The 26,902-nt window shown below is 51.4% G+C and overlaps 2 protein-coding genes across 3 annotated transcripts; one reads left to right on the forward strand and one right to left on the reverse strand.

The window, feature by feature from the left end:
• The first annotated feature begins 59 nt into the window (after positions 1–59).
• On the forward strand, positions 60–9,166 carry DDOST (dolichyl-diphosphooligosaccharide--protein glycosyltransferase non-catalytic subunit). Its single transcript, XM_010957428.3, has 11 exons — positions 60–264; positions 475–585; positions 4,917–5,003; positions 5,868–5,971; positions 6,109–6,203; positions 6,483–6,576; positions 6,855–7,003; positions 7,407–7,554; positions 8,303–8,423; positions 8,542–8,648; positions 8,729–9,166. The coding sequence occupies exons 1-11, from the start codon at positions 111–113 to the stop codon at positions 8,876–8,878; spliced, it is 1,320 nt and encodes a 439-aa protein (XP_010955730.1). The 5' UTR covers positions 60–110; the 3' UTR covers positions 8,879–9,166.
• Positions 9,167–9,372: 206 nt separating this feature from the next.
• PINK1 (PTEN induced kinase 1) lies at positions 9,373–26,252 on the reverse strand. 2 transcript variants are annotated; one of them, XM_074377266.1, is made up of 8 exons: positions 25,778–26,250; positions 18,611–18,898; positions 17,158–17,258; positions 14,234–14,416; positions 13,552–13,715; positions 12,521–12,648; positions 11,938–12,174; positions 9,373–11,114 (listed from the first exon to the last, which is right to left on the reverse strand). In XM_074377266.1, the coding sequence occupies exons 1-8, from the start codon at positions 26,171–26,173 to the stop codon at positions 10,857–10,859; spliced, it is 1,755 nt and encodes a 584-aa protein (XP_074233367.1). In that variant the 5' UTR covers positions 26,174–26,250; the 3' UTR covers positions 9,373–10,856. The 2 variants fall into 2 exon arrangements, with proteins under 2 accessions (XP_074233367.1, XP_074233368.1); XM_074377267.1 differs by lacking the exon at positions 11,938–12,174 and having other exon boundaries at positions 25,778–26,252.
• Between the last annotated feature and the right edge of the window lie 650 nt (positions 26,253–26,902).

Here is a 26,902-nt window from a genome sequence, read left to right on the forward strand (position 1 = left end):
ACTGGAATCACTTCCGGGTGATACTCCACGACCGCGAGCTGCGATTGGGCGACCATAGAAGAGGCACTTCCGGTGTCCAGGAGCTTGGGTTCTTTGGCAGGAGCGGGAAGATGGAGCTCGGCGCCGCGGCCCGTGCTTGGTCCCTCTTGTGGCTGCTGCTGCCTTTACTTGGCCTGGTCGGCGCTAGCGGTCCCCGCACCTTAGTGCTGCTGGACAACCTCAACTTGCGGGAGACGCATTCGCTTTTCTTCCGGAGCCTGAAGGGTGAGACTGGGGTGCGAGGGGGCGGCGGGTGAAAGTCTGGGGTTGGAAGCCCGAGAACATCGGCCACCCTCTCTCCAACTCGTTTTCCACGAGGTCTGGCCTGCTGCTAGTGAGGCGGGAGGATTTCGGGGGAGAACAGTCATGATCTCTGCATTGGTGATTTCCCTTTGCGTCCCGTCTGCCTCAGCTCCCTGTTTTCTTCTCGTCCAGATCGGGGCTTTGAACTCACATTCAAGACCGCAGATGACCCCAGCCTGTCCCTTATTAAGTACGGGGAGTTCCTCTATGACAATCTCATCATCTTCTCCCCTTCGGTAGAAGGTAAGGACTGTGAGTCGCTCCTAGAACTGGGATTTGAGGCCCAGGACTGATTTATCACTTCCTTCAGGATCTTGGGCCTGCTCTGGGTTATGGTATGGGTCGCCAGCCCTGGGCATTGCTGCTACCAGAGAAAAGGAAACTGTTAACTTCTAACCTGGGCTTAGGTAGGGACGTCGTCTTTGCAAAAGACACAGCTGAGGATTGTGGGATCAAGTGTTGTTGCAGACTGTAGCGGTCCCACCCGCTGTTCTGTGAAGGGAGTTTTCTCTGGAGAGGACCTGATAGGAAAGATGGACAGCCCTCTGGTTGGGTTTGCCTCTGTGGAAAGAGGATATGCATGCTGTTAATATGGTTTGCTGTAAAGGGGCATTGGTGGTAGTTGGTTCTAAGAATTCAGAGGGAGTCATAGTTAGGCTGAAAAGAACCTTTAGTGATTATTTAATCCAACTCCCTATTTGAGGCTGGATGGATATGCCCAGGGCTTAGCAGAGGGCTAGTTATTGAACAGAATGAATATCTTTGCTAGATTTTTCCAGTTGACGTTCCTATGACAGAGAGCTTATTGTCTTATGAGGCAACCCACTCTGCCACTAGACAACTCTGTTAAGAAGTTCTTATATTAAACTTGGAGGAGGGTATAGCTCAGTGGTAGAGCATATGCTTAGCATGCACAAGGTTATGGGTTCAATCCCCAGTACCTCTGTTAAAAAAATAAAATATTTAAAAATTTAAAAAAAATTCTTATATTAAACTGATCTTTGTCTCCTACTTCCTGCTTTGTTTATTTAGGGAAGGGGAGGGAAATGGTTTCTTATACTCCCCAGGGCCTTAGAGAATAGGTCTAATGCTTATTTTGTTTATAGACATAGCCTTCACATAAGCATGGCTTATTCAGTTGTTTCTTCTCCAAACTAAATATCCCCAGTTCCTTTGGTGTTTCTCTTCTGCTGTGCTGTTTTGGTGAGCACCCTGGCCATTCTCTTCTTCAGTGGCTTGTTTATCTTTTTCTTCAGAGGACACCAGTTGTTCCTGTTTGGAGTAAGACAGGACTGCTCTCTCTTCCTTCAATTGATGAAACTTAGGAAGTCTTTCATGTCATTGGCATCTACTTTATTCTCTGTAGTTCATGTGGGATTTGGTTCTACCAAATCCCCTGGAGTATTTTTCCCAGATTCCCACTACTTATCAAGGTACCTCCAGCTCCTCTGCATAGTGTGCCTTTGGAATTGGTTTTTTGGAGAGAAGTGTAGTTGGAAGGATGTGACCCCAGATTGTACCAGTTCAAATCTTCCAGTCACTAGGCAGGTGAATGGAGCTCTTAGCTGGTTAATTGGCATTTGTCAAGTTGCTGCTGTGTTGCAACTCCGAAATAGGTGCTGAATAGTGACAGCCTGTCCTTGAGGAGTCTTTCAGTCTGTCTTTGAGGAAATAAAAATAAGGGCTTGAGATAAGTTACCAAACCACGTGTTGGGATGTACAAGATGGAGTGGAGGGACTGTCCATGTGCTCAGGAGGAGGATGGGGCGTGTCACTGGGAGGGAGGGCAGTGGTGGGAGGTGGACCAGGAGGAGGCTGAAATAGGCTGTTGGTGGTGGGAGAAATAGCAGCGAGCCTAAAACAGTGTTTCACAAATCTTAGTCATTTCCCTACCTCCTTCATGATTTTTATCATATTCCCTATTGTTTGTGCCAATAATTAATATTTTTCTTCCAATTGACCTGCTTTAAAAAAAAAAAAAAAACCTAAAATAACAGTTTAAAAGAAAATGGTAATGAACCCATTATCACTGACAATGGAAAGCCAGTACCGTCGCTTGCTTTCAGCAGGTGGTAACTGTGAACAGGATGAATGCAGGGCTGTCAAGTTCTAGCCGATTCCTTGCCTGCTGAAGGCCTTGGGCCCGGGGCTTCCTCTTAAGAGAGGAGACGAGTGAGTTTAGAGAAGCATTAAGATGAGTACGGAGCTGTGACCATACTCTGTGATGGGGAAAGCTGGACAAATGGGAGTAACTCGCTCTCTCTGAGAGTCAGTGTTACTTGAAACCCTGCCCCACATCACTGCTGCCACCTTTTCTGCCCCCAGCGGGGTGAGAAAGCCTCTCAGGCACCCCAGGGGAGAAGGTGGTATGTGCTGGGGGAGTTCAGGGTAAGGGTTTAGCCCCTGCTCTGAGGACCCTTCTGTGTTACTGTGACCACTGTCGCCCTCCTAGGTGTGAGGACCCTGGACTGGCTGCCTTCTCCACGCGTCAGTGGGTTCCTTGCTCTCTCTGGGGCACTGAAAGCTCCCAAGTCACATGCAGCAATGGCCACAGGAGGAGGATTCTTAGCACATCCTCTGTCCCCGGGAAAACTGGGTCCTTGTTTGATAGATGGGGTGATGGGCTCAGAGAGGTGAAGGGATTGCCTGGATTTAAGCCTGGGGATCTCAGTTTCATAGCCTGTGTCACTGTCCAGGAGTTCCAACAACAGCACTCTTTACGCTTCGGGCTGGATAATTCTGGGCAGGGGGGCTGTCCTGGGCAGGGTAGGATGTTTAGCAGCATCCTGAGCTTCTGCCCACTAGATACCCCTCGTCACCTCCCACCTGAGACAGCGAGAAACATCTCCAGACATTGTTACGAGTGGCAGAATCGCCTCAGTTGGGAACCACTGTACCGTAGCAGGAAGCTGTCTTTGAATTGTCTGCCTGGCCTCTCTGTAGGAAGGTGGGTAGATGGTGAAGGGTTGGTGGTGTGAGAGGTTGAGTCCCCACGTACAGGATGTTCTGTCTGTGCCTGAAGTTCAGGTCAGGTGCTTTTATTTGTTTCCTGAAAATGACTCCTCAGAAAAGAGGGCTGTTCTCATGTTCAGATCTTTACAAAGTCATATTATGGACTCATTTCTCACTGCCCTGTGGATGTGGTGGACAGACTTCTGTGTCCGTTCTCAGTCAGTGGCACATCTGTCCTTCTGGTGGCTCGGGACAGCTCTTGGGGCTGTCCTCAGTGCCCCCTCAGACACCCCACATCTTGTTGGTCAGCAGGCCGTGCAGGCTCTGCTGTCAGGTGAGGTGGGCCCACCTCTCCTCCCCTCCTCCTTCTGCTTCCGCGGTCTGGTCACCACCCCTCACTCCTGGATGGTCGCTGTGGCTCTCTAACCTGTCACTTTGCTGCCACCCACAGTCCCGGTATCCCGTTCTCCACCTCGCCACTGGAGTCATCCTTTAAAAATAAAGATAGATCATGTTGGCCTCCTGCTCAAAACCCTCCAGTGGCCTGTCCCCCCGGCCATGGTCATCACAGGGCCAGTGGAGCCCTGCAGGATCTGCCCTCCTCGCCCCCACACTCTCTCCAGCTGTGCCACACTGAGCTCCTTGCTGGTGACGTGCCCACCGCCTCGGGGACCTTGCAGCTGTCCTCTCAACACCTGGAATGCTCTTCCCCATCTGCCCGGCTCACTCTCACACCTTCCCAAATGCCACTTGCCTGGGGGCTTCCCTGACCAGCATATATAACAGCCCTCTCTCCCCACTTTAGTTTTCTCCTCATCACACAGGAAGTAATCTTCCTGTCACGAATACATGAATTACCGAGCCCTCCCTCCATTACTTTAGGGCACAGTTTTGGGAAGACCCCAGTCAGTGCTAGATCTGAAAGCTTGTGGCCGTCACCTGATCCAGCTGATAGCCCAAAAAAGGGTATGACCTCAGAGTTACAGATGTTGGAAATTAATGCGCCTTTTTGGTGATCACTTGAAAACAGTGTATGAAGTGAGTGTGTTAGGGCTCTCCCGGGTGGAAGTCTGCAGGGTTCATAGGGGAAGAGCCTCTCACGTCCGGCAGGTGAGTACTGGTGTCAAGTGACACCTTCCTCAGATCAAAAGTGCTCTTTCTCAGGCAGCTTGGACACAAGGGAAGCTGGTGGGCTCTGGGAGACTGGTAGGTGACCCCAGAAGTGGCTCAAGTGGTGACAAAGATACTGATGTGAAAGGTGCAGTTGAAAAGTTTGAAGTTGTTTCATGAAATTAGTTGAAAAATATACCATTTCTAGATAAAAATTGTATGTGTGACTTCAAATACGTATGACTGACTTGGCAATTATCATTGATAGGTGTCTGAGAATTTCATTTGTACCTCTAAAAATTTATACATTTGCCCATTATTTTTGGATTGCCACACGAGGAAAAATGGGAGACTTGCCCTGTGTCACAGCATGTACTGTAAAGGTCCCTCTCGTCTTGGGCCTCCAGAAGGCGCTATTCTGTGATGGCTTGTGGCTGGTCCCCTTCCCCACCCAAATGTCAGGGCAGCAGGGAGAGGAACCTTCTGGGTTGTGAGCCTGGTGCTTCTTTCAGATTTTGGTGGAAATATCAACGTGGAGACCATCAGTACTTTCATTGACGGCGGAGGCAGTGTCCTGGTGGCTGCCAGCTCAGACATTGGTGAGTCTGACCTGGGAACGTCTGGGGTTTTCCCTCATTTCTCTGGGGAGCTTACTGAGCTTTACAAATGGAAGCTGCTGAACTGGCATCCGTTGCAGGGGCCTTAGCCGGCAAGAGAGGGAGGGAACCCCAGAGCTGGTCCGCCCCTCCTGTGCTTTCACTGTGACCAGAGCCAGTGAGATGAGAAGCAGGCCTTTTAAAGGGCTGGGATCCCTGTTAGTTTTTCCTTTTTCTGTTTTTTTTCTTTTTCCTTTGTTTGCTTTGTTTTGTTTTTTGGTGGCTCTTCTCTTCCAAAAAGAAGGCAAGAGAGGAGGTTTGACAGATTTTTTTGTTTCCTGTTTTGGACATTTTCACAGATACTTAGAAACAGGGAGAGGAGTCTCCTGGACCCCACCTACTTACCGCCCGGCTGCCCCAGTTAGTACCACGTGGCCAGTCTTGTTTCATTGTTTTCAGTGTTGACGGTTTTAAAACCACATTGGGTGGGATTCTTGGTGAGGTGATGATAGGGAAGAGAGAAGCCTTCTAAGCCCAGGCTCATCCAGGTCAAGTTTGCCTGAGATCATTACTTTGTTCAAGGGAGGTTTTTGTGCAGAACCAAGGTCACTGTATTCGTGGAGGGAGAGGGACAGGTGGTGGTGTTCTGTCAGTTCAGACTGCTGATCCCGCAGGCACAACACCTTGCTGAGGTCTGGGGTGCATCTGGGGCTGAGCCCGGCCTGGTAAAGCTGCAGGGCCCTTGGAACGACTGGTAGAGAGGATGTTCCTGGTAGAGAGCGGGTCATGGGGATGCTAGGATGGGGACACTGCTTGGCCCAGGGCCCACCTTAGAGGCTCAGACAGGCATCTCTTGGGGCCGTGCAGGTGACCCTCTTCGAGAACTGGGCAGTGAGTGTGGGATCGAGTTTGACGAGGAGAAAACGGCTGTCATTGACCATCACAACTATGACATCTCAGACCTTGGCCAGGTAATCAGGACTGTCACCTCCCAGGTTTCATGCCCTAACAGCAGAGCTCAGCCTAGAAACCGGGGGGGGGGGAGTTGGACGGACTCCCCGGCTTGGGGCACCTTTTCCTGACCACCGTCTTCCCTCTGCTCCTGCAGCACACGCTCATTGTGGCTGACACCGAGAACCTGCTGAAGGCTCCAACCATCGTTGGGAAATCGGCTCTGAATCCCATCCTGTTTCGAGGTGTTGGGTGAGTGAGCAGGGAGAGGCCAGCAGAAACCTGGAGGGGGAGGAAGGGGTTGCTTTGTCAGGAAACTATCCCAAACTTGTGGTTATTTGGGTGTATTCTTCCCCCAGAGGACGTGGATGAGATTAATATGTGACATTGAGTCAGAATTCATTGTTAGAGCAAGGAGAGAGCTAGGTGTCTGGCTGTTAGAAAGCAGGATTAATTCCTGTGAAGAAATGGCCCCAGTCCTTTGCGCTGTTCTTGGGGTTAGAGTTGGGCGGGTCTCTTTTCCTGCTGCAGGATGGTGGCTGACCCTGACAATCCTTTGGTACTGGACATCCTAACGGGCTCTTCCACCTCCTACTCCTTCTTCCCGGATAAACCCATCACCCAGGTGAGTGGCCTTTGCAGACTCGAGGCCTCCAGCTTGTCGACCTGGTAGCAGAGCACTCTATTTGAAAACGAGAAGTCAGCAGGCGAGCACACTTCACCGAGGCAGTGAAATGAGCAGCTGGTGGGAGGGGGTGGGGGTGGAGGCCAGGGGGTCTGAGGTTCTGCCCTCAGGTGGGGCCTAGGTGGTTCAGGTCCAGCCTGCTGGCCTACTGCCCCAGTGGCCCAGCTGCTGGTCCTTTACCCTGGCTCTCCTGGATGATGGCCTCGTGTCGCCCCCAGTATCCCCACGCGGTAGGGAAGAACACCCTCCTCATCGCTGGGCTGCAGGCCAGGAACAACGCCCGGGTCATCTTCAGTGGTTCCCTCGACTTTTTCAGCGACGCCTTCTTCAACTCAGCAGTGCAAAAGGCCGCGCCTGGCTCCCAGAGGTAGTTGCCAGGGCCTGGGGGTGGGGTCTGGGCGTGGGTCTGTGCAGGTGGGGAGGAAGGAGCCTTTTAGCTGAAAGCATCAGAGGCTAATTAAGTACCTTCAGGTGCTTTAAAATTATTTGAGGACTTGACTGTATTGCTGTATTGTTGGCGTTAGCAATCCAGGCTTTTCAAGGGGTAGTAATGGCTTATCTGCAGACGTTTTGATAATTGGGTATTTATTGTGTAGGTGACACCCAAAGCAACACCTTTTATTTTTCATTTTTTTTGTGTGTTCCCATTAACCAGGAGACCTAGACATGTGGGGCCTCTAGGCAGAGGCTCGCTGAGTGTGGTTTGCCTTGGCGGGTAGTGGTAGGTCTTGTTTACCAGGCACAAAAGAAGCCCGTTTCCACTCCTGCAGGTATTCCCAGACGGGCAACTACGAGCTAGCCGTGGCCCTCTCCCGCTGGGTGTTCAAGGAGGAGGGCGTCCTCCGTGTGGGGCCTGTGTCCCATCATCGGGTGGGCGAGAAAGCCCCGCCCAACGCCTACACTGTCACTGACCTAGTGGTAAGAGCTTCTTGGAGCTGGAGGGCCCCAGGGTTTTGGCCAGGTTGATTCTGCTCTCAACACTTGTGTTGGGCTTGAAAGGCCTAAACAAAGCTAAGTTCATCTTCACCCTAAGAAAGTCAGCTGAGGTGCAGAGAGCCTGTCTGTAAACCCATATCCTAACTACCAGGAGTCCTATTTTTCGGTAGGGGAGGTAATTAGGTTTATTTAATGAAGACAGTGGGGATTGCACCCAGGACCTCATGCATACTAAGCACACGCACACGCTTAACCACTGAGCTCTACCCTCCCCACCCCCAGGGGGCCTTCTTTGGAGGAGGGTGGCTTTGCTGTGGGAATGCTGTGGGAGGGGCTGTGCTGATTCACTCTGCTGGGAGTGGAGTTCACAAGAGATAACACATTTAATTCGGGTCTTGGGGATGAATCTGTCAGGAAGTGGGGAAAGGCCAGAACGGCGTGTATGGACGCAGGGGGGCCCGAGAGTGCCCGGTGCGTTCGGGGAGTGGAGCGTGGTTCGGATGCAGACTTCCACAAGCTCGTAAAGGGGCGTAGCTGCGAGTCAGAGGGGTCAGCCTGCTGGGTGGTGTCCTCTTCGATCACTGTCCAGGGTGGGCGGGTGAGGCTTGCCCGGGTTTTCGGAACTCCTGGGGGTTCCCGCCCGACTCAGGAGCGGGCACTAAGCGCAGCTCTGGTGGCGGCGTCCCTCCAGGCACTGGCCACACCCTGGCTAACCCGCCTCTTGTCTCAGGAGTACAGCATCGTGATTGAGCAGCTCTCAAATGGCAGATGGGTCCCCTTTGATGGTGACGACATTCAGCTGGAGTTTGTCCGCATCGATCCTTTTGTGAGGACCTTCTTGAAGAGGAAAGGTAAATGCAGTTCTTGCGAGAAAGCCCTGGGAGGTTGGTCCTCAACTCTGGCTCGCTCCCGTGCGGCTGACAGATGCCGTGGGAAGCCGCCCTGGTTATGCGTCTTGGCTCTTCTCAGGTGGCAAATACAGTGTCCAGTTCAAGTTGCCCGACGTGTACGGCGTGTTCCAGTTCAAGGTGGATTACAACCGGCTGGGCTACACGCACCTGTACTCCTCCACTCAGGTGAGTGGGCCGCGGCCCCCCACCCTCATCCAGCCTGCACCCCTCTGAGCGCCGGGGCTGCCACCTCTGTTGTGTCGTAGGTGTCAGTGAGGCCGCTGCAGCACACGCAGTACGAGCGCTTCATCCCGTCGGCCTACCCCTACTACGCCAGCGCCTTCTCCATGATGGTGGGGCTCTTCATCTTCAGCGTCGTCTTCTTACACATGAAGGAGAAGGAGAAGTCTGACTGAGGGGCCGGGGCCCTGGGACTCCTTACAACGGAGATGGAGGGTTTTTAGAGGATTGTTTTTTTTCCCCTTTATGGTGGGTTTGTTTTGGTTTTTGTTTTGTGTTTTTTTTTTTTTTGAAGCCGTGGACAATGGCACAGCTTACCTCAGTGGCAGATGCAACATTGAACACCAAGGAGGGCAGATTAGAGAATAATTTCTATGTAAGTTTTTCCACCTTGAATGCTAAGTGGTATTTTTCATATGTGAAGTCAACTTATTTCTAAAATAAAGAGAAACATTACCGTGAAACTTCCTGTGGCTCCTGTTCTGCTCTGCTGATGCTGCTGAGAAATGACTAGATTCAAAATAGTAAAAATTCAAAATTTTAAAAATTTTGCTGAAGACTGGACTGTATTTCCTTTAACTATGAAATGGTAGTGCTTCCAAACTTCAAGGGATAAAACCAGGTCAGTGGTACAACACTAAGGCAGTGGAGAAACGACTGAAATGGGAAATCTAGGGTAACAGTGCTGGATTTAATAGAATCACACAACTGCTTCATTGAAAACAACCTTAAATATATGTTTACCTTGTTCTAGGCAGTAGCTGTGTTCCTAAAAAGCACGTTTATAATTATACATGAAATCTCTTCCCCAGTGATCTTTGGCCACAAAATTTTCTTGTCTTTACAATGTAAGAAACACTCTTAAAGCCAAATATTCGGTTCAAGGTACATACGTATTGTGCAGTTGTAAATACGCATTTCATTCTTCACAATTCTGTAAGAAATACTAGTCAAAAGGGTAAAATCAGCAAATTTAAAACACTGCACTGCTAATTCCCATCCCAGCAGTCACTTTTGCTCTGCTAAACTCAAAGCAGTAACTGGAGGAGCTCTGTGGAAACACTTCCTCAAAAACACCCCCAGAGCTGTTCCAGAATGCATGGCTGAAGCGCAGAGGCTCCCCACTTCCCAGGCCTCACTTAAGTGTTTTTCATTCTGAAACCTGAATACATTGACCTGTGGGAACACTGGCCTCAGCTCAGGTAACATGCAGACTGACGTCATGGCTGCCTCTGGCAGACGAGCCCCAGTCCATTCCTGGAGCTGGAGATGAACGTCAGGGTCACAGTCTGCCATGAAGCCAGTGCCCTGGCCTGGATCCTCTCTAATGTGGAACACAGGTCCGACCCTCTTCAGCTCAACCTCACCTAACAGACCAGCTTGGCCACTAGCTTCTCAGACGTCTGTGAAGACAGGACACGAGCTATAGGTGGCACGTTTTGGTCAGTAGTATCTTCTCCCCTGGCACAGAGAACTCATTCCTTTGGATCTGTAGGTGGAGAGCTGATCACAGTTTCCGCACTGATACACCAGGGGGCCTAGTGATTAGGGAGCATTTCTTGTTAGAGTGAGGCCCTCTCCATTTAGATGAGGGGCTGGCAAACTCCGGCCTGTGGGCTAGTCTTGCAGTCCCTGCAAAGACAGGGAGGGGGCCAGCTAAATACGTTTTAAATGGAAAAAGTAAAAGAATATTTAGTGACACATGAAATCCAAATTTCAGTGTCCATAAGTAAAACTTTATTGGAAAGCCGCTATACTGATTCATTTATATATTTAAGGCTGTTTTTGTGCTATGATGACTGAGTTCAGGAGCTGTGACCGCCTGAGTACTTCTTTGGCCCTCTATAGAAAAAAAGTTTGTCAACTGCTACCAAGGCCAGCTCCATCATTTTATAGGTAAGAGAACTTCAGTCTGCACAGATTATATGATGCATCGAAATCATACAGCTAGAGCTAGTAGCTACTGACCGTGAACTCAGGCTGTTCCTTCCATTTGCCAAACCTGAGACCTTCTCTTCGGCTGACTAGCCCTCCCTGCGCCATCTTTTCTCCTGACTCCCACCCCTTACCTAGGAGCCCCTCCTTCAGCATTCACAGACCATCACAACACAGATACTGTAAGTTCTTTTAGTAATTCACCAGCTACATCAACCATCAGGGGGCTGCCCTCCAGGAGCAGAGGAGGAGGGCTGCCTGGCTCAGTGCTTCATACTCCAGGTTGGCCAGAAATAACATCTTCATTTTCGTTTCCACACAGTTCTTCTCTGTAAGCCTATTGGCCAGCAAGGTGGCAGCCGATTGTTGGAGGAGCCAGCCAATCATCTTGTCTAGTTTCAGGTTCTTCAGGGCTAGAGTATGTTCACCCCAGAGGCTTAAATGAAGCACGTTAGCAGCCACCCGGGCAGATGGTCTCTGTAACAGGAAGGGGAGCTGATGCTTGCACGTCTGTGAGAAAGTATTCACCCGCAACCCGCCTGGTTAATGCACCCTCATTTCAGGGTCTTTCCTTGTCTGGCCCCAAGCAAGTTCTTCTCCACCCTTCTCTCCCCTACAGTACCCTGCACTCACCTAACATACTGGCTGACCTCTACCCATGCTCCAGGCCTTTCCATGGGTATGAACTTGCCAGGGGACAGTTTGCTAGGACAGCCTCCCCATCCTGGAAGATGCAGGAAGCTGCCGCCCGTGTTTGAGCACTGTCTGCGGTGAGGGGACTTGTCTCATGACTTAGTGACGGGCAGCAGCGAGCAGCTCCTGTGACGACGACAGCCTGCTGCGCTCGGTTGAGATGTGTGGCCAATAGTAGTGCAACCCTGCTCTGTTGTGCTCTTTCCACTAAATATGCCCCTTGAACTGGACCTGCCACTGCCATTACAGTTTCAAACACGTTAGCCTTTGGAGTAATTTCAAAATGTCCTCACACCTGTCTGATCAGATCCCAGCTATTTCTTTAAGCTGTATCTTCATTAAACATTTCTTAAAAATGCATCTTTTTCCTCTGAGTGACTTTCAGCAACTAAAGCCAAGAAGAGTTGAACTGTTGGAATCCTGACTATCCTGGTGGCCAGCTCTCCTCCTCCCATTTATGTTCAAGTCTATGTTGTGTTCTCTTGAACCTGGCTTTACCTTTGTAAGACAGGCGCTGTCTAGTGCTTGCCCAAACCTGACCTTTACTCTGGAACATGAACTGAGGTTTCCATCCACATAATCCCTGCAAAACGTGGGGATGCCTCACCTTGCTGGCCTCTCGCTGGAGCAGTGACCTCACCAGCTGTCTCACATCCAGAGGCACTGACTCGGGCAGCGCTGGCAGCTGAGCTTCTTGGTAGCTGCGGCTTTCAAGGTGGGCCCTGCCCTGGCCGTAGAAAGGGTTGGGGAGCCCGAAGATTTCATAGGTGATTGCTCCCACTGCCCAGGCATCAGCCTTGCTGTAGTCAATCACTGCCCTGGGGCCAGGGCAGGCCGTGCACACCTGCTCGGAAAGCAATGGGCGAGCAGTCACGCTGCTGTGTTTCTAACCTATTCGTACTCCAGCACAGACAGCACCTGATTCGCACACTAATCTGAATTCTGTCCCAAGGAACCCAGAACTTGAGTGAGCTGGAGGTCAGATCCAGGAGAATCTGCTTAGGCTGCCTACTTTGGCCTGACAAAACCCACAACTCCTGGGAACATCTGATAGACCAGATTATAGCAAAGAGGCAGGGAAGGGACTTCTGCCAAATTCTGGGTCAGAAAAGATGGAAGTGTTGAGTAAATGATGAGAAGCCGTGGAAGAGGTTCTGCTGATGGTGCCTGACACGCTCAGCAGGACTCACCTCAGGAGCCATCAGGCAGCCGTTTCCACCTCGGTCCACATACCAGCTGGTGAAAGGCAACTGCAGGCCGATGTGCTCGTCAGCCAGGCAGCAGCCGAAATCCGTGATCACCAGCCAGGGGCAGCCGTCTGTGGTGTGACAGGCAGAGGTAAGTGCCTGAGCCTCCCTGCCACCCTCCAAGAGGCCCTCCTATGTCTCCACTAAAGATCAAGCTATGTTGACCAAGAAGCGCAGGCCAGCACGGCCTGGACAGCTGCTCGCTCTCCAGGGAGCTGAGCAGGGCCAGCCACACGAATATGGCCGTGCCTCTAGGAAATCAAAGTCCCCAAGCGAAGAACTGGATACAATTTGGCTCGATCTAAACAGTCTATTAATTGGAGTTCTCCCAAGACCGAAGGAGCTACTTTTGATTTACTCATCAGATGGTGCCTGGCTCAAATGACCTCCAAGGGTCTTTGATTTGAACTTGAAGTTTCAAAAGAAACAGGTACATTATAGAATAGTTATTTGTAAAAGGGTTCATTCAGACTTCCTTTAAAAAGCTAGGTCCTCTAGAATTTAATTGCATATTTAGTTATTTTAAACCTTCTAGTTCAAACCTGACTAGATGTATGACTCTCCTTTACAGGACCCCAGGCAAGTGGCCATCCAGCTTTGCTTGAGTGCTTCCTGTGATGGGGAACGACTTGCCAGACACAGCTCTTACTGTTGGAGAATCCTTTCTTGTATTAAGCTAAAGTCTACCTCTCTTTCACTTTAAGGAGACTTCCATCACTGTGGTTTTTGTTCTGCAAGTGAAACGGGCAACTGAAAGGACCTTGGGAACCACTAACCATCGCTCCACAAATCCCACAGAGACAACGACCTCCATCTTGAAGGAGAGAGTACTCAGCTCTGGTGTACAGAACTACATTAAGACACAGCAACTTAGAACAGAAGCTATAAGCCAAAAAAGACCCGAAGGCTCTTAAGTGTCCAAGACCTAAAATCAACCGCACCCTGGACAGCCTGGAGGTGTGGTGGGCACCTACCTGCATCCAAATCCACAAGAATGTTGTCAGACTTCAGGTCTCTGTGTGCGATGCCCTGTTGAACCAGGTGATCAACCCCTTCCAAGAGCTGCAGCGTCATGACAGTGGCGAGGCGGGGGCTCGGGGTGTTCTCGCAAAGGTACTGGCGCAGCGTACAGGGGTAGCTGGTGGAGAGAGGGCGACAGGGCCTCTGGCTACTGCGCATCAAGGAGCTCTCCTTGTTCACTCTTAGGCTGACGGCCTTTCCTCTTCTTCCTGGAACTGACTTCTTTTTTCCCCAAAGTATCCTTTCTGTTCCTACCCACCATCGTGAAATTAGGAAGAGGGGGACCTCACATGCTCAAAGTAACAGTACGGATGCTCTTTCCTTCAAGCCCCCACACGGCAATGCAGAGACAGGAGAAGGAGAACTGCTTATGGTAAGAAGGCAAACGGAAAATGGGCAACGGTCAAAGGTACTAAGAGCACTAGGTGAAAAGCCTGTTCTGATGAAGATGAGATTCTGTTTTCATGAAAAGTTGTCTTAAAGGAAAACTGCTCTTTAGGGCAGACAGATGCCCTCGGCATGGCCTCGTCTCCCAGAGGGTGAGGCGCCTCTTCCCTGCAACCCCAGGCTCCTGGTGCGCAGAGCCAGGGACCAGCTCCCACACGCTCCAGGTCCTGCCACACCCCTGCCACTTACTTCTTCATAACGAGGAAGAGTGTTCGCCCATGGCCCAGGCCTCCGGGGTGAAGACGCGGGGGCAGCACGTCAGGGTAGTCGACCAGGGCCCCCGGCAGCAGCGGCACAGACGAGGTGAAGGCTCGGAAGACCCGGATGATGTTGGGGTGAGGGGCCAGCTGCTTGGGACCGCCCTTGGATTTTCTATTTCAGCCAAGTGGGACACATGTGAGGCCAGTAGCTGATACGACACTTGGAAAGATAATAATCTAAGGCCACAATTAATACTGACATTCATTTATCCACCCATTTATATCAAATATTTACTGTAGGTCTGCTATGTGCTGGGTGCAGAGCCTGGTGCTGGAGGGAAAAAACCCGCAATGACAACTCATCACATCTGAGTCCCATGTGGCAGAGCCCAGGGTCAGACCGGGAGTCTGACTGCCCACAACTAAATTCTAGATTCTAAGTCCTTGGCCAGGTTACTGCTCTGGGCTCAGTCTCAAGTGCAGAAGGGCAATAAGGTAGGAACATGCCTCATAAGGTCGCTAGTACTTGTAAAGGAACTGGAATCGTCCTAATTCCAAGTTCTGGCATTAACACTTGGCACGGAGTACAATCTCACTAAACCTGGGCTGAGGGAGTGAATGGATACAGATGCAGTTCACAGCGGAGATGTCCTCTGCTGGCCTGCCCACACCTCCTCCTCCTCCAGGAGCCCCACACCCATGCCCGCTCGGGCACAGTGGCCATGCTTGGGACTGAGTGACCGCTTGTTGTGTACCTGACCAGAGCAGGTGGGGCTCAGGGTGGGCATCTGACCCGAGGGCAACGAGCCTGCAGTCACGCCTGAGACCCCAGCAGTGGCAGGAAAAGGGGAGGGGCTCCTGTTAGTCTCTCCGAGGAGACTGTGAGTGTAGAAGAGTGGTGGCACCTGGGCCGTCAGCAATGGGGCTGAAGGTGAAAGGACGTCCTGAGGCCTGCCTGGGGCTGCAGGAAGCCAGGGTAGAGCCGTGGGTAGGAAGTAAGGACGCTGGGAGGCAGAGAGAGGAGGACAGAGCAGAAGCCCAGAGACATCGAGACAACAGAGAGCTCAATGCCCGCCCTGTCCTTGGAGCTGCCTCAGTTCCAAGCTCTGTAAGCCAGTCCCCGTGAGGCTTTCTATAGCTCCTTGATCCGCCCAGTGCGCCCCTGTTCTGTGTGACCCAAAGAGTCAAAGCATCGTTCCCAGCCTGAGGCACCAGGGCCAGTGGGAGAATCAGGACTGCAGCACAAGGCTGTCCGTGGCACAGGGAGGAGGCAACGCCCGGCCGTCAGGGAGCCTGGAGGAAGCACGTGGCTGTGCTGGGGACACGTGTGTGGGTCTGAACAGAGACCTAGAACAGGACAGGAGGCTGGGGCATGGGGACAGCCCGAGTGTAACTAACTGCAGGGACAGAAGAGAGTCCTGGAGGAGCCTGGTGCCTCTGGGGAGGGTATATGAACACAGCAAGGGGGAGCGAGGGAGTCATCAGGGCAAGGTCAGGAGTCAGATGGGAGAAGCAGCCGCAGGAGCAGATCGCAAAGGGCCAAGCCTGAGGTCCCGAGATGAGCGGCGGGCAGGAAGCAGTACACCCAGGGTGCTCTTGGGGAGAGCCCCTCTCCTGAGACAGGGCTGAGGTAACAGAGGCCCTGCCGTGCTCAGCTAACCATTCGGCAGACCTGCACTGAGCTGTGGGCATGCACAGGGGACAGACAGGGCTTACAGAGCAGCCAGAGAGATGATGAATGAACACACAAAGATACCTATGATTTAAGGACAGATGGAGATACACGCTATGGAAAAACTAAAGCAAGGTGAAGGACTGGAGCGGGGCAGGGACTACAGACGGGACAGCGGGGAAATCACAGTGCTGGCTCCCGGCTGCACAGCAGAGCGACGTCAGCTGCTGACGCTCCCACACAAAAGGAGGCCGCGGAGATAACTTCAGCCCCTACAGAGCAGCTGACACCCACCCTTCCCTAAAAAGGGGTCAGGAGAAGAGGAGGACACTGCTAAGCCCACCGCGCAGCTGCCTCGCAGGCCTGCACTGACCTCAGTCATACTGGGGCCCCCTGAGCCCTGGAAGGGTTTCCACGTCTATTTCCTTAAGTCCCCATTTTTACCTTCCTACTTCTCATGGAAAGTGACCTACAAACCAACCCTCTAATAAGTCACTAAAAACGCAGCAGGCCACCTCTTCCTGGTGGCCTACAAATACTAAAGTGAGCACAGCGCCTCCTCCGCCACCAGCTCAAGCTTAACCTTCAGCGCCCTGCGCGCAGGCTGCTGTCCCCACCACCTGCCTTCCCGCTGCAGGGAGAGTCTCCTGTCCTACCTCTTTGCTGGGCTAATGCCTGTGCATCTTTCAAAAGGCAGAACAAGCTGCCCCTTCAAGAGGCCTTTCTGAATGCCCCCTGCAACACGCACACCGCCCCTGCCTCTGCACTCCCTCAGCCCCGAGCAAGTGCTATTCTAGCACCTTCCGCACGGGACTCTGCTCCCGACTTCTCTGCCACATGGAGGACTCTTGGGGATCAGGCCCCCCCTTTAAAATCTCTTGGCATCATGAGGTCACTGCAGCTATTAGTGAAGTGAGTGCTACCTCTGCTGGGGACGGAGTTCAGTTTGCACAGAAAGGTGGCGTTCTACCTGGGTATTACTTAGGAATCAGAAATCAGAATCAATAGTTTTGAACTGGGTGTTTTTAGACAGCCTTCTCTCCCTGCTCCAGCGTGAACCAGCCACCTGCATCTTCAGTTGTAACCAGACCATCTACAATCTTTTCCAATTATCTACTAACTGAAAATCCATCACAGACTGCATCAGTCAGTAAGTGTTTACCACCTACTGCACATCATGTCAGACCCCGTGCTGAGTGCCTATTTTGCTCTGTGTGGAGGGCAGGCAGGTGGGCGCTTACCTGTGAATGACAGCTCCATACTCCCCGGCCAAGGCCACTCGACTGGCTGGGACGAGTTCCTGGCTCATTGTGCTAAAGATGGCTTCGCTGGACGAGCCCGCCTGGAACACATCCGTAACAGATCCACGGTTACACGGGCCTACACAAGCCCAGGCCCTCCTTGTAATGTGGACCAGGACAGCTACTGCTTAAAATTGCCTTTGACCTTCAAGACAAGGTAAGGTCTCCGAAGTGGCAAGCCAACAGTAGTTTCTCCCAGGAGAGAGGGGGCAGAGGCGCCATCCATGCCAGCTCAGAGGATGCTTCCCACACCTCAAATTCCCACCAGCTCAGGTGCCCAGGGAAGGAAGAGATGTCAGGATGATCATGGAATGGGACCCTCTTCCTGCCATGGATGCCTTGGTCACCACCAGGCTCGAAACTGACCATTAAAGATTCACCCTGAGGCTCCCTCAAGCAGAGAGGCCAAGCCTGACAAGCCCACCAAACCTGTGCTGGATCACAGAACAGCCTTCCCCATCACCAAGTGAAAAACAGAAAACGAAAAGCACCTTATTTTCCTCGTTGAATTATGAATGGCAGTTAGGACTTATGAAACCTGCTAAGAATCTGGCAAGAATCCTCTAAGAACAAGTCTTTCATGAATGCACTTACTGCCACGCCCCAACCAGCGGAAGCTTTGATGCTAAGACTGGATGTTTCCCAGGGAAAGGAGTTGGCTACTTGCTAGCTATTAACCCAGCTGGGAAGTGCAATAGTTTAATAACCTTCATTCCCACAATGAAGACCATGGAAAACCACTCTTCCATGTCCAGCATGAGCTGCACGGCTGTGTCCCACCTTAGCCTTGGACAGATGATCTGGGCAGGAGAAGACACCACCAGGTCTTGATGAATTTCCTAACTACCCCATCCCCACCCCAATCTAATGGCAAGGTAAAGAAATTACTGTATGTGGACAGAAATCTTTGTTTTCAGGAAGAAAAAATATTCAATTTTCCAAAGTACTGAGCTCTGCAAGAGCTGAGCAGGGAGGTGACAAGCCGGCCTTTGGCCTGGAGGTGAGGTGGAAGGTGAATTCAGAGGAAGGAGTGTGACTGGCACTACCCTGTGAGACAGGTCAGGGAGAGAGGACGGTGCTAACTGCAGACCCGAAATAACTGGTCAGCCCGGACACTCCAGGCACTGGTGACTGGGCGCCGCCTGGGGCTTGTTAGAAAGCTGGCATCTCAGGCTCCACCCCACACCTGCTGGTCAGAATCTGCCTCTTAACCTTATCCCCAGGTGATTGGTGGACACGTTACAATTTGAGACATGCTGCTTCAGACTCTTGAGTGAGAAGGTGAGGCACCTGTACTGTGGAGAATCTGTGTCGTTTCCTATTTACCTCCTGGGAGGAAGTGCCGTCAGGCCCCCCAGATCGGCATTTTGAGAAATGCCAGCTTCATCCTTACCGAGATGTTCCACATCATCTTGATGGCCAAGGGGAAGGTGGGGGCCCGTGGTGCCTGCTCCTCCTCTTCTCCTCGTGGAATGATCTCTGGGCTGCTCCCTGGAAGAAGCCTGATACTCTTCACCACCTCCAGGTTCTGGGGCAACACAGGCATGGTGGCTTCATAGACGGCAGCGCTGCAGCCCTTGCCAATGGACTGGCCTATCAGATACTCCTCCAGCCGGAAACCCTGCCAGCGTCTAGTGTCCAGTGGGTCAGGGAGCAGCTTGTTTTTCTGGGTGAAAATTGCCTGTGGAGAAGAAAGCAGGCACTGTGAGCTGGGAGCCCAGCAAGGCTTCAGTGAAGGGAAACGGGAGATGGGGAGGTACAGCGAGGCAAGGCTTCACCTCGACAGGCGGCTCCTGGATGGCTACCAGGAGCACGTGGTCAGCAGCCATCCCTCCACTTGTGAATGATATCAGGCTGCTTCTGCAAGCAAGGGGGTGAGATCAGGAGGCTCCCTGGAGCTAAGTCATCAAGTCCTGTTGTTGGGCTGCACCCCGCAGGCCTGCAAGCCTTGTAGTTACCCAGCCTTGAGACTGAGGAAAGAGCCCGGACAGTGACAGAGACATCAACGGTGTGCTGGGTAGGGGATCTGACAAGTCTGCAGCAGAAGGTCCTGGAGAGACGCCCCACCGTGTACGGCAGACAGGACATGGCAGCAATCTGCTACCCAGCGGAGGAGGCTACCATTTATAGGGGGAAAACTGACGTCATGTGGGCTCACTCAGTCACCAGGGAAACCAGCGGCTGGAGCACATCCCCCACAGCCCCTCAGGTTAACCACCATCATGAGGGCAGATGTTTCCCTTGAATAAACTAGCAGGTGGAGCCCTCTGGCCTAAGGATTAGAATAATCTCTAGCTGGGGCAGGGGGCAAACACGTTCATGTGAGTAGGATGTAGCTGAAGCAGGGGCTGGCGAGCAGGAGAGGTACGAAGAGTGAGAACGGCCACCTTGAGGCCTGACCATATCCACTCCTACGTACCCTGCATGACTCTGCCAATCTGGGTCCACCCCTCTTCTGTGATACCCCTGGGGTCAGGTAGGTAGAGGTGCACTGCAGCCAAAAAATACCACAAATGCAATGCAGACAAGAGCAGCTAAAGAGATCCAGAGTCCCAGAGGTGAGCAAACTTTGGAGCCAGGTGTTTATCAGGTCAGTTGTTCATGGAAGTCCAGAGGAGGACAACAGCTTCTCACTGTGGACCCAGAACTCAAGACTCATTTCACAGTGAGGCCACTGTTGTCACCCAGTCCCCAGATTCCCTCCGCTGAGGCCAGGGATGAAATGTAAGACGTTTAACAGGCGCAACAAAGGGAAGATCATGACCATTAAGCAAAATACAAGCAGCAACAGCATTCTGAGACCGCCCCCACCCCACCTGTGGTCTCTGTCCCGGCCTGCAGTACCGTACCCCTGTGCAGCCTCAGTCCCCACAGCGGGTGCCGAATACTGGAGAAGCAGGTATGAGACCACAGGACAGGTACAGTGGTGCCTTTCTCCAGTAGGAAGCCCGGATTGATTACCTGAGTACTCTCAGGTGGGGCCGAGTAGAAGACAGGTGAAATCTGTACATCCCTTTCTACTCCCGTTCCCCACGGGGCGGCAAACCCAGACGGCGGGGGACTTACCTGCCAGTTTACAGTGTGTTCCCTGGGGGTGGGTCCTGTGGCAAGGGCAAAAGTGAGTTACTGTCCTGAATGATAGTTGGCGACGTTCCTTCAGTGGTCAACAGTTGAACCTATTTGGTGTTGACTGGTTGCCTCTGGGCTAACCTGGGGTATGGGCCTGGGATGACTGCTCCTGGGCTGTTCAGTTATAGTTCAAAGGGCTTGAGTTGGTCTCCTCATCCACGTTGAGAGAGCGGGTTTCCCATCCCAACTGCTGTCTAAGCAGTCCACTCGTCCTCTCCGTTAGCCCGGCAGCACTGGGGCTGTAAGGCAGGTGGAAATGCTGGTGTATGTCATTCTCTTTGGTCTGTTCCTGAACTTCATGGCTGGTAAAGTGATTTTGCTACGTTGCCTGACAGCTCGGGTGGGCCTTTTGTAATGTCTCCCACCTGCTGTAACACACTGTAGATGGCAGACAGCTGCCGTTCCGCCACACTGCATCACTGCTCTGCCCACTTTCAGAGCTGGGACCAGAAGCCCGAGGGTACGCTTTTATTATTTTGCCATTGCCACAGGCCCAGCCAAGCTTTTCTGGGTAACTGGACACGTCCAATTAATAAGCCTTCCCTGAGTTAATAACCCTAAAGCCTGTGTCTGTAATTGTTTAGAGGTGGTGGGTCGATGATAGGCTTTTGTAGATAATCCAGGTCCTTGCATTTTGTCTGTATTCATCAGCCAACCCCCAGCCATCAGATGAACCATGAGCACAAGGCTGCTATTTTTAAGCTGGAAAGAGACTCCGAGGTTAACAGGATATCATCAGTAGAATGGAAGAGAAAGACATCTCTCATGTAGACAGCTGCAGCAGGGCCCACATGCTGGTGGACGGCCGCCTCAGGATCACCCCAACTTTCTGTTTCCCGTCCTGTTTCCCAACATCTCGGCACTCACAGGAGTTTCCTCGGCCTCCTGGCTGGCTCACCAATTGTTGGGCTGCACCCCGCAGGCCTGCAAGCCTTGTAGTTACCCAGCCTTGAGACTGAGGAAAGAGCCCGGACAGTGACAGAGACATCAACGGTGTGCTGGGTAGGGGATCTGACAAGTCTGCAGCAGAAGGTCCTGGAGAGACGCCCCACCGTGTACGGCAGACAGGACATGGCAGCAATCTGCTACCCAGCGGAGGAGGCTACCATTTATAGGGGGAAAACTGACGTCATGTGGGCTCACTCAGTCACCAGGGAAACCAGCGGCTGGAGCACATCCCCCACAGCCCCTCAGGTTAACCACCATCATGAGGGCAGATGTTTCCCTTGAATAAACTAGCAGGTGGAGCCCTCTGGCCTAAGGATTAGAATAATCTCTAGCTGGGGCAGGGGGCAAACACGTTCATGTGAGTAGGATGTAGCTGAAGCAGGGGCTGGCGGAGCAGGAGCGGTAGAGAGAGCAAGAGAATGGCCATCTTGAGGCCTGACCATACACCAGTCTTCCTGTCTCTACCACTTATGAATCTGGTGGGCCGTTCTGTTTTCAGAAATGAAACAAGAAGAGTTCTGATGGAAATGCAGGTGTTGTGGGGATGCACTGGGAAAGAGGCCATTTCCCCAAAACTGGCCTACTTCAGGCAGATGACATCATTTCTCCAGTCGCCCAAATTCCGCCTTCCTCCTCAAATCCACTCTCATGTGCGGGTCCCTCCCTTTCCACAGTTGGTCGCTGACCTCTAGACTTTCCCACTCTCACGCCATCCCTTCACCGGCTTCTGAGCCCAATGAAACCACATTGCTTTCACGTGTCACGCTTCTGTTCAAGAATCTGACTGAAAGGTTACTCAGCACCTTGTCCTGCTACTTCCTACACCTGAAAATTGTTCTGTGGGCTGGTCTGCGCCCTGCCGGTACTTGTCTCTCACATGCCCCTCCCTGAACCTTTGCTCACACTGTTTCCCCCACCCCCTTCTGTTGTCTTTGCTCTGCCTACTCATCCCTACTCATCCAGCAAGCCCCAACTCAAGCTCCTGCTTCCGCTATAACCAGCCCTGACAGCCCAGCCCATAGCAAGCTTTCCTTCTGGAGGATTCCTAAAGCACTTACAATCTATAGGCTAATACACCTTGCGTGACAACTTTTAAAAGAACGAAAGCCTGTTCTGCCTTGCCAACTAGCTTCTAAAAATTCCATGGAGTGGAAGCAATATCTTAGGGTAATCCTTTATCAACCATAGTTTTGAGAATGAGAGAATTCTTTTAAACTTATTATTTTGAAATAAATATAGACTCACATGAAGCTGCCAAAAAAAAAAAAAGTACAAAGTGTCCTGTGTATCCTTCACCCAGTTTCCCGTGATGTGACATCTTATGAAGCACTAGTACAATATCAAACCCAGGAAAGTGACAATGTACACTGCTGTTAACTAGACTACAGATCTTAATCAGTTTTCACCATCTTTTTAAACTTGCATTCATTCGTGTGTGTGTGTGTTAGCCATATGTGATTTTATCCCATGTACAGATTTCGTGCAATCCCCACCACAATCAGGATATAAACTTTCCCGTCACCACAAAGGAAGTCCTCTGTGTCACCTGTCTGTATCTGCACCACCCTCGCCCTGTCCCTGGCAACCACTGCCCTGTTCTCCATCTCCAGGGTTTGGTCATTTCAAGAATGTTACATACATAGAACCACACAGGATGTACCCTTTTGGATCTGACTTTTTCCACTAAGCGTAACGCCCTCGAGGTTCATTCAGGTCGCCACCTGGATCAGTGGGTGACTCCTTGCTATTGCTTAGCATCCCACTGTGTGGCTGTACGGAGTCTGTGCAACGATTCAGCCTGCAGAGGGATGTTGGGTTTCTAATATTTTGTGATTATGAGTGATGCTGCTATGAATGCTCATGTACAGGGCTTAAAAATTATTTTTAAGAATTGCAGTAAAATATATACAACAAAATTGGCCTTTTTAACCGTACAGCTCTCTGGCATTTAAGTACATTCACATTGTTGTGTAACCACCACCACCACCCATCCCTAGAACGTTTTTCATCTTGTAAAACTGAAATTCTCTACCAATAAACAGTAACCCCTCATCCCTTCCCCCCAGCCCCTGGTAGCTCCCATTCACTTTCTGTCTCCATGAATCTAAACACCTCAAACCGGTGGAATCATACAGTATTTGTCTTTTTGTGACTGGCTTATTTCACTTTGCATAATATCCTCAAGTTTCCTCCATGTTGTAACATGTGTCAGAATTTCTTTTTAAGGCTGAATAAGATTCCATGGTATGTATACAGCACATTTTGCTTATTTTTTTCACCCACTGATGGACACTTGGGTTGCTTCCATCTTTTAACTATGGTGAATAATGCTGCTATGAACATAGGAGTACAAATATCTGTTCAAGTCCCTGCTCTCAATTCTTTTGGATATATACCCAGAAGTGGAATTGCTGGATCATATAATAATTCTATTTTTAATTTTGGGAGGAAGTGCCATGTTGTTTTCCACTTGTGTACATGTTTCTGTGTGAACATTTTATTTCCCTGGGTAAATGCCAAAAGACTGCAGTGGCTGGGTCATACGATAAATGCATGTTTATTTTTGCAAGAAACTGCCAACTATTTTCCAGAGTGGCTGTACCATTTTATGTTCTCATCATTGGTCCAGTTTCTCTGCATCCTCAACAAGCATTTGGTATTATATTTCTTTTTAAAATTTTAGCTGTTCAAATAAGAATGCAGAGATAACACATTGTATTTGTAACTTGCATTTCTCTAATGGCTAGTGATGTTAAACATCGTTTTATATGCTTCTTTGGCACCTGTACCTCCTCTGGGTGAAATATATATTCATGTCTTTTACGTATTAAAGGGTTTTTTTCCCCCAAATGCTTTCCAAATGCATCCAAAGGGAGTGGTCACTGTTCTACTCCAGGATGACGCCATATGGAATTTTAGTACTAGAGCTGCCATACCTGGTGATTTTCTTTCAAAAGAAGTCAAATGCCTGAATTTTTAAAATTAATTGGCAACTAATTAAAAACTTGGTGGGGAGCTCAGTGGTAGAGCGCCTGCTTAGCATGCAAGAAGTCCTGGGTTCAAACCCCAGACCTCCATTAAAAAAATTATTTTTAACTGTTAAGACACAGGAGGGTGAAGTGTGAGAAAAGGACATGTAGATGGTAAGCTTAGGAGGGTCAACCTCCTCAGTGTTAAAAAAAAAAAAAAGGCTCCATAATTTTAAGTAGGATTTGTTAAGTTTGCCACCCTTGGCTTCTGCCAGTTGAGCCGTAGCAAAAGACAAGGACAGAGGCTGGGGACTAGGCCAGATGTCACCTGTCCCCTCGAACGGGCCAGAGCACAAACATGAGACACTCTTGTGATGCGTGACAAGAACTGGGCTGAAAACCAGGAAACATAGGAGAGACACTGCTTGGTCTTCAACCAGCTGTGTCCTTGTGCAAGTCACCCCACCTTCCATCACCCCAGCACTAAGCTGTAAAATGCAGGGGCTGCATTAACCCAGTTGAGTGGTTCCAAACCCCAAGAAGAATGATCTCCCTGGAAGAGGAGGGAATTCTGCTAGCAGATGGCCTCCAAACTTGAACTCAACAATGGTTCTTCCCTGGGTCTCCAGCCTGCCTGCCCACCCTGCAGATTTTGGACTTGCCAGCCTCCAGAGATGCAGAGCCAATTCCTCCAAATAAATCTCTCTCTTTACAAACATATCCTCTTGGTTCTGTTTCTTCGGAGAAGTCTGGCTAATACCGATTTTGGCTGAATAGAAACCAAAGCTATTCCAAGCATTTAAAAAGCCTAAGAACTTCCATGTACCTAGTCACCCCTGGTAACTCTATACAAGTTAACTAAAAACCATTAGGTAGGTTTGCTGTTTTCTCTCGCTACTCTTGGTTTTTACTGCAGCTTCGGCTATGTCACTAACTAAACTGTGGAGGCAGCCTGGCTGGCCCAGTGGTTAAGAGCAGGGCTTGGCTTTGGAAAGTCAGACTTGGAGCACTGCCCTTTATTAGCTGTGTGACTTATAGCAAGTTAAAGTTATCTCACCTTTCACCTCTTTGAGTATGTTTCGTCACCCACAAACTGGGGATGACAACGACCTCAGGGATAGAAGTGTTATGATTTAGCTGACATTAAATTTTAGGAAATTTACAGAAAGTCAGTGGCCATTGTTCAACAGGGGCTATAATCAGCATATCTTCCAAAACAAGGTGTTCGAGAGAGGGGAAATAGTTAAGACAAAAGTAAGGTGCTGGCCCCACATCAGGAGATCAGTAATATCGAAAATGAGCCTTAATTGGTTATTTCCAAGGAATTTCCAGCTCTGACAGAGATAAATCTTGACCCCGGGCCCCAAATCAGTAAATGCCTCCCAACCCCGCCCTCGCCACGCCCACACCATAACCCCGCCCCCACCCAACTCAGGACCCCGCCCCCGAAGTAGCCCCGCCCCCAGCCTGACTGTCCGGCCCCGCTCCGACCCCGGCCCGCGGCCAGTGCTCACCTGGATCTCCTGACAGGCCGAGGCCGCCCGCCGGCCCTCCGCTTGCTTCTCCTCGACAAGGCCCAGCCCCAGCCCGAAGGCCAGAAAGACAGCCCGGCCGCAAGGGCCCGCGCTGCCCCGGGCCCGCACCACGAACTGCCGCTGGAGCCGCGCCGCCAGCCCGGCCACTGACTGGCGGAAGAAGCGGTAGCGGCCGGGGAGCCCGAGCCCGAGCCTGCGCGGCTCCGTGCCGGGTCCCGCGGCCTGGCCCGGGCGCTCTCCGCGGCCCCAGCCCGCCGCGGGGCCCGGCCGCTCGGGCCGCCCCCAGCCGTAGGTCGGGCCAGGCTTGGCGGTGAAGCGAAGCAGCAGCGCTCGGCCCAGCTGCAGACCCCGGCCCAGCGCCTGTCGCACAGCCATGGTGGCGCCGCGGCCGGGTCTCCCCGGAGCCGCAGGCGGCCGGTAAGCCGGTCGCAGCAAAAACAAACTTCGGGGTCGGCGCCTCTGCGCAGGCGCGGGCGCCAGTGGGCGGGGCCGCCGCCCCGGCGGTTTCCTGGCCTGGCGTGCGAGGGCGCTGGGCGCACTCCTGCGTGGCGGGTAGATTTTGGTTCTTTTGCACCCAGGGTTTAGGGGTTTCCTGTCAGGGAGCTCTTGAATCTGAACATCGCTGGTTCTGGGCAGAATCGAGAAACAGAAAGGAAGCTAATATTTACTGAGTATCACCCACCGTGCCAGACTCTTTACATTTGCTAATTGATTTTCCCACCAATGAGATAGGAGTATCATTTTTATGGATGAGAAAATTTAGACATAGAAAGGACAGTGACATCCGAGGTCAAATGCAGTGTCAGAGATGAGGTTAAAGCTCACGTTGTCCTGATTTGTTGCATCCTTGCTTTCCAATGCCCTTACGCTCCTCTCAACAAGCCCACATTCCCTGCGTACTTCTTAGAAACCCAAGAGAAATCTCACACAAGGGCCACATTTTTCAGATTAGTGAACAACTGAGTTCCTGGGACGTGGAGCGACTTGCCCAAAGTCACACAGCTTGTTAGTCGCAGAACCCTGTTACCCAAAGCTGCTGTTAGGAATGGCAGAACACCAGGAGAGAGCAAGTAAAAGGCTTCACATCCCTTCCTTCCTGCTAAT

Source organism: Camelus bactrianus, chromosome 13 (assembly GCF_048773025.1).
Source record: "Camelus bactrianus isolate YW-2024 breed Bactrian camel chromosome 13, ASM4877302v1, whole genome shotgun sequence".
NCBI classification, from domain to species: Eukaryota; Metazoa; Chordata; class Mammalia; order Artiodactyla; family Camelidae; genus Camelus; species Camelus bactrianus.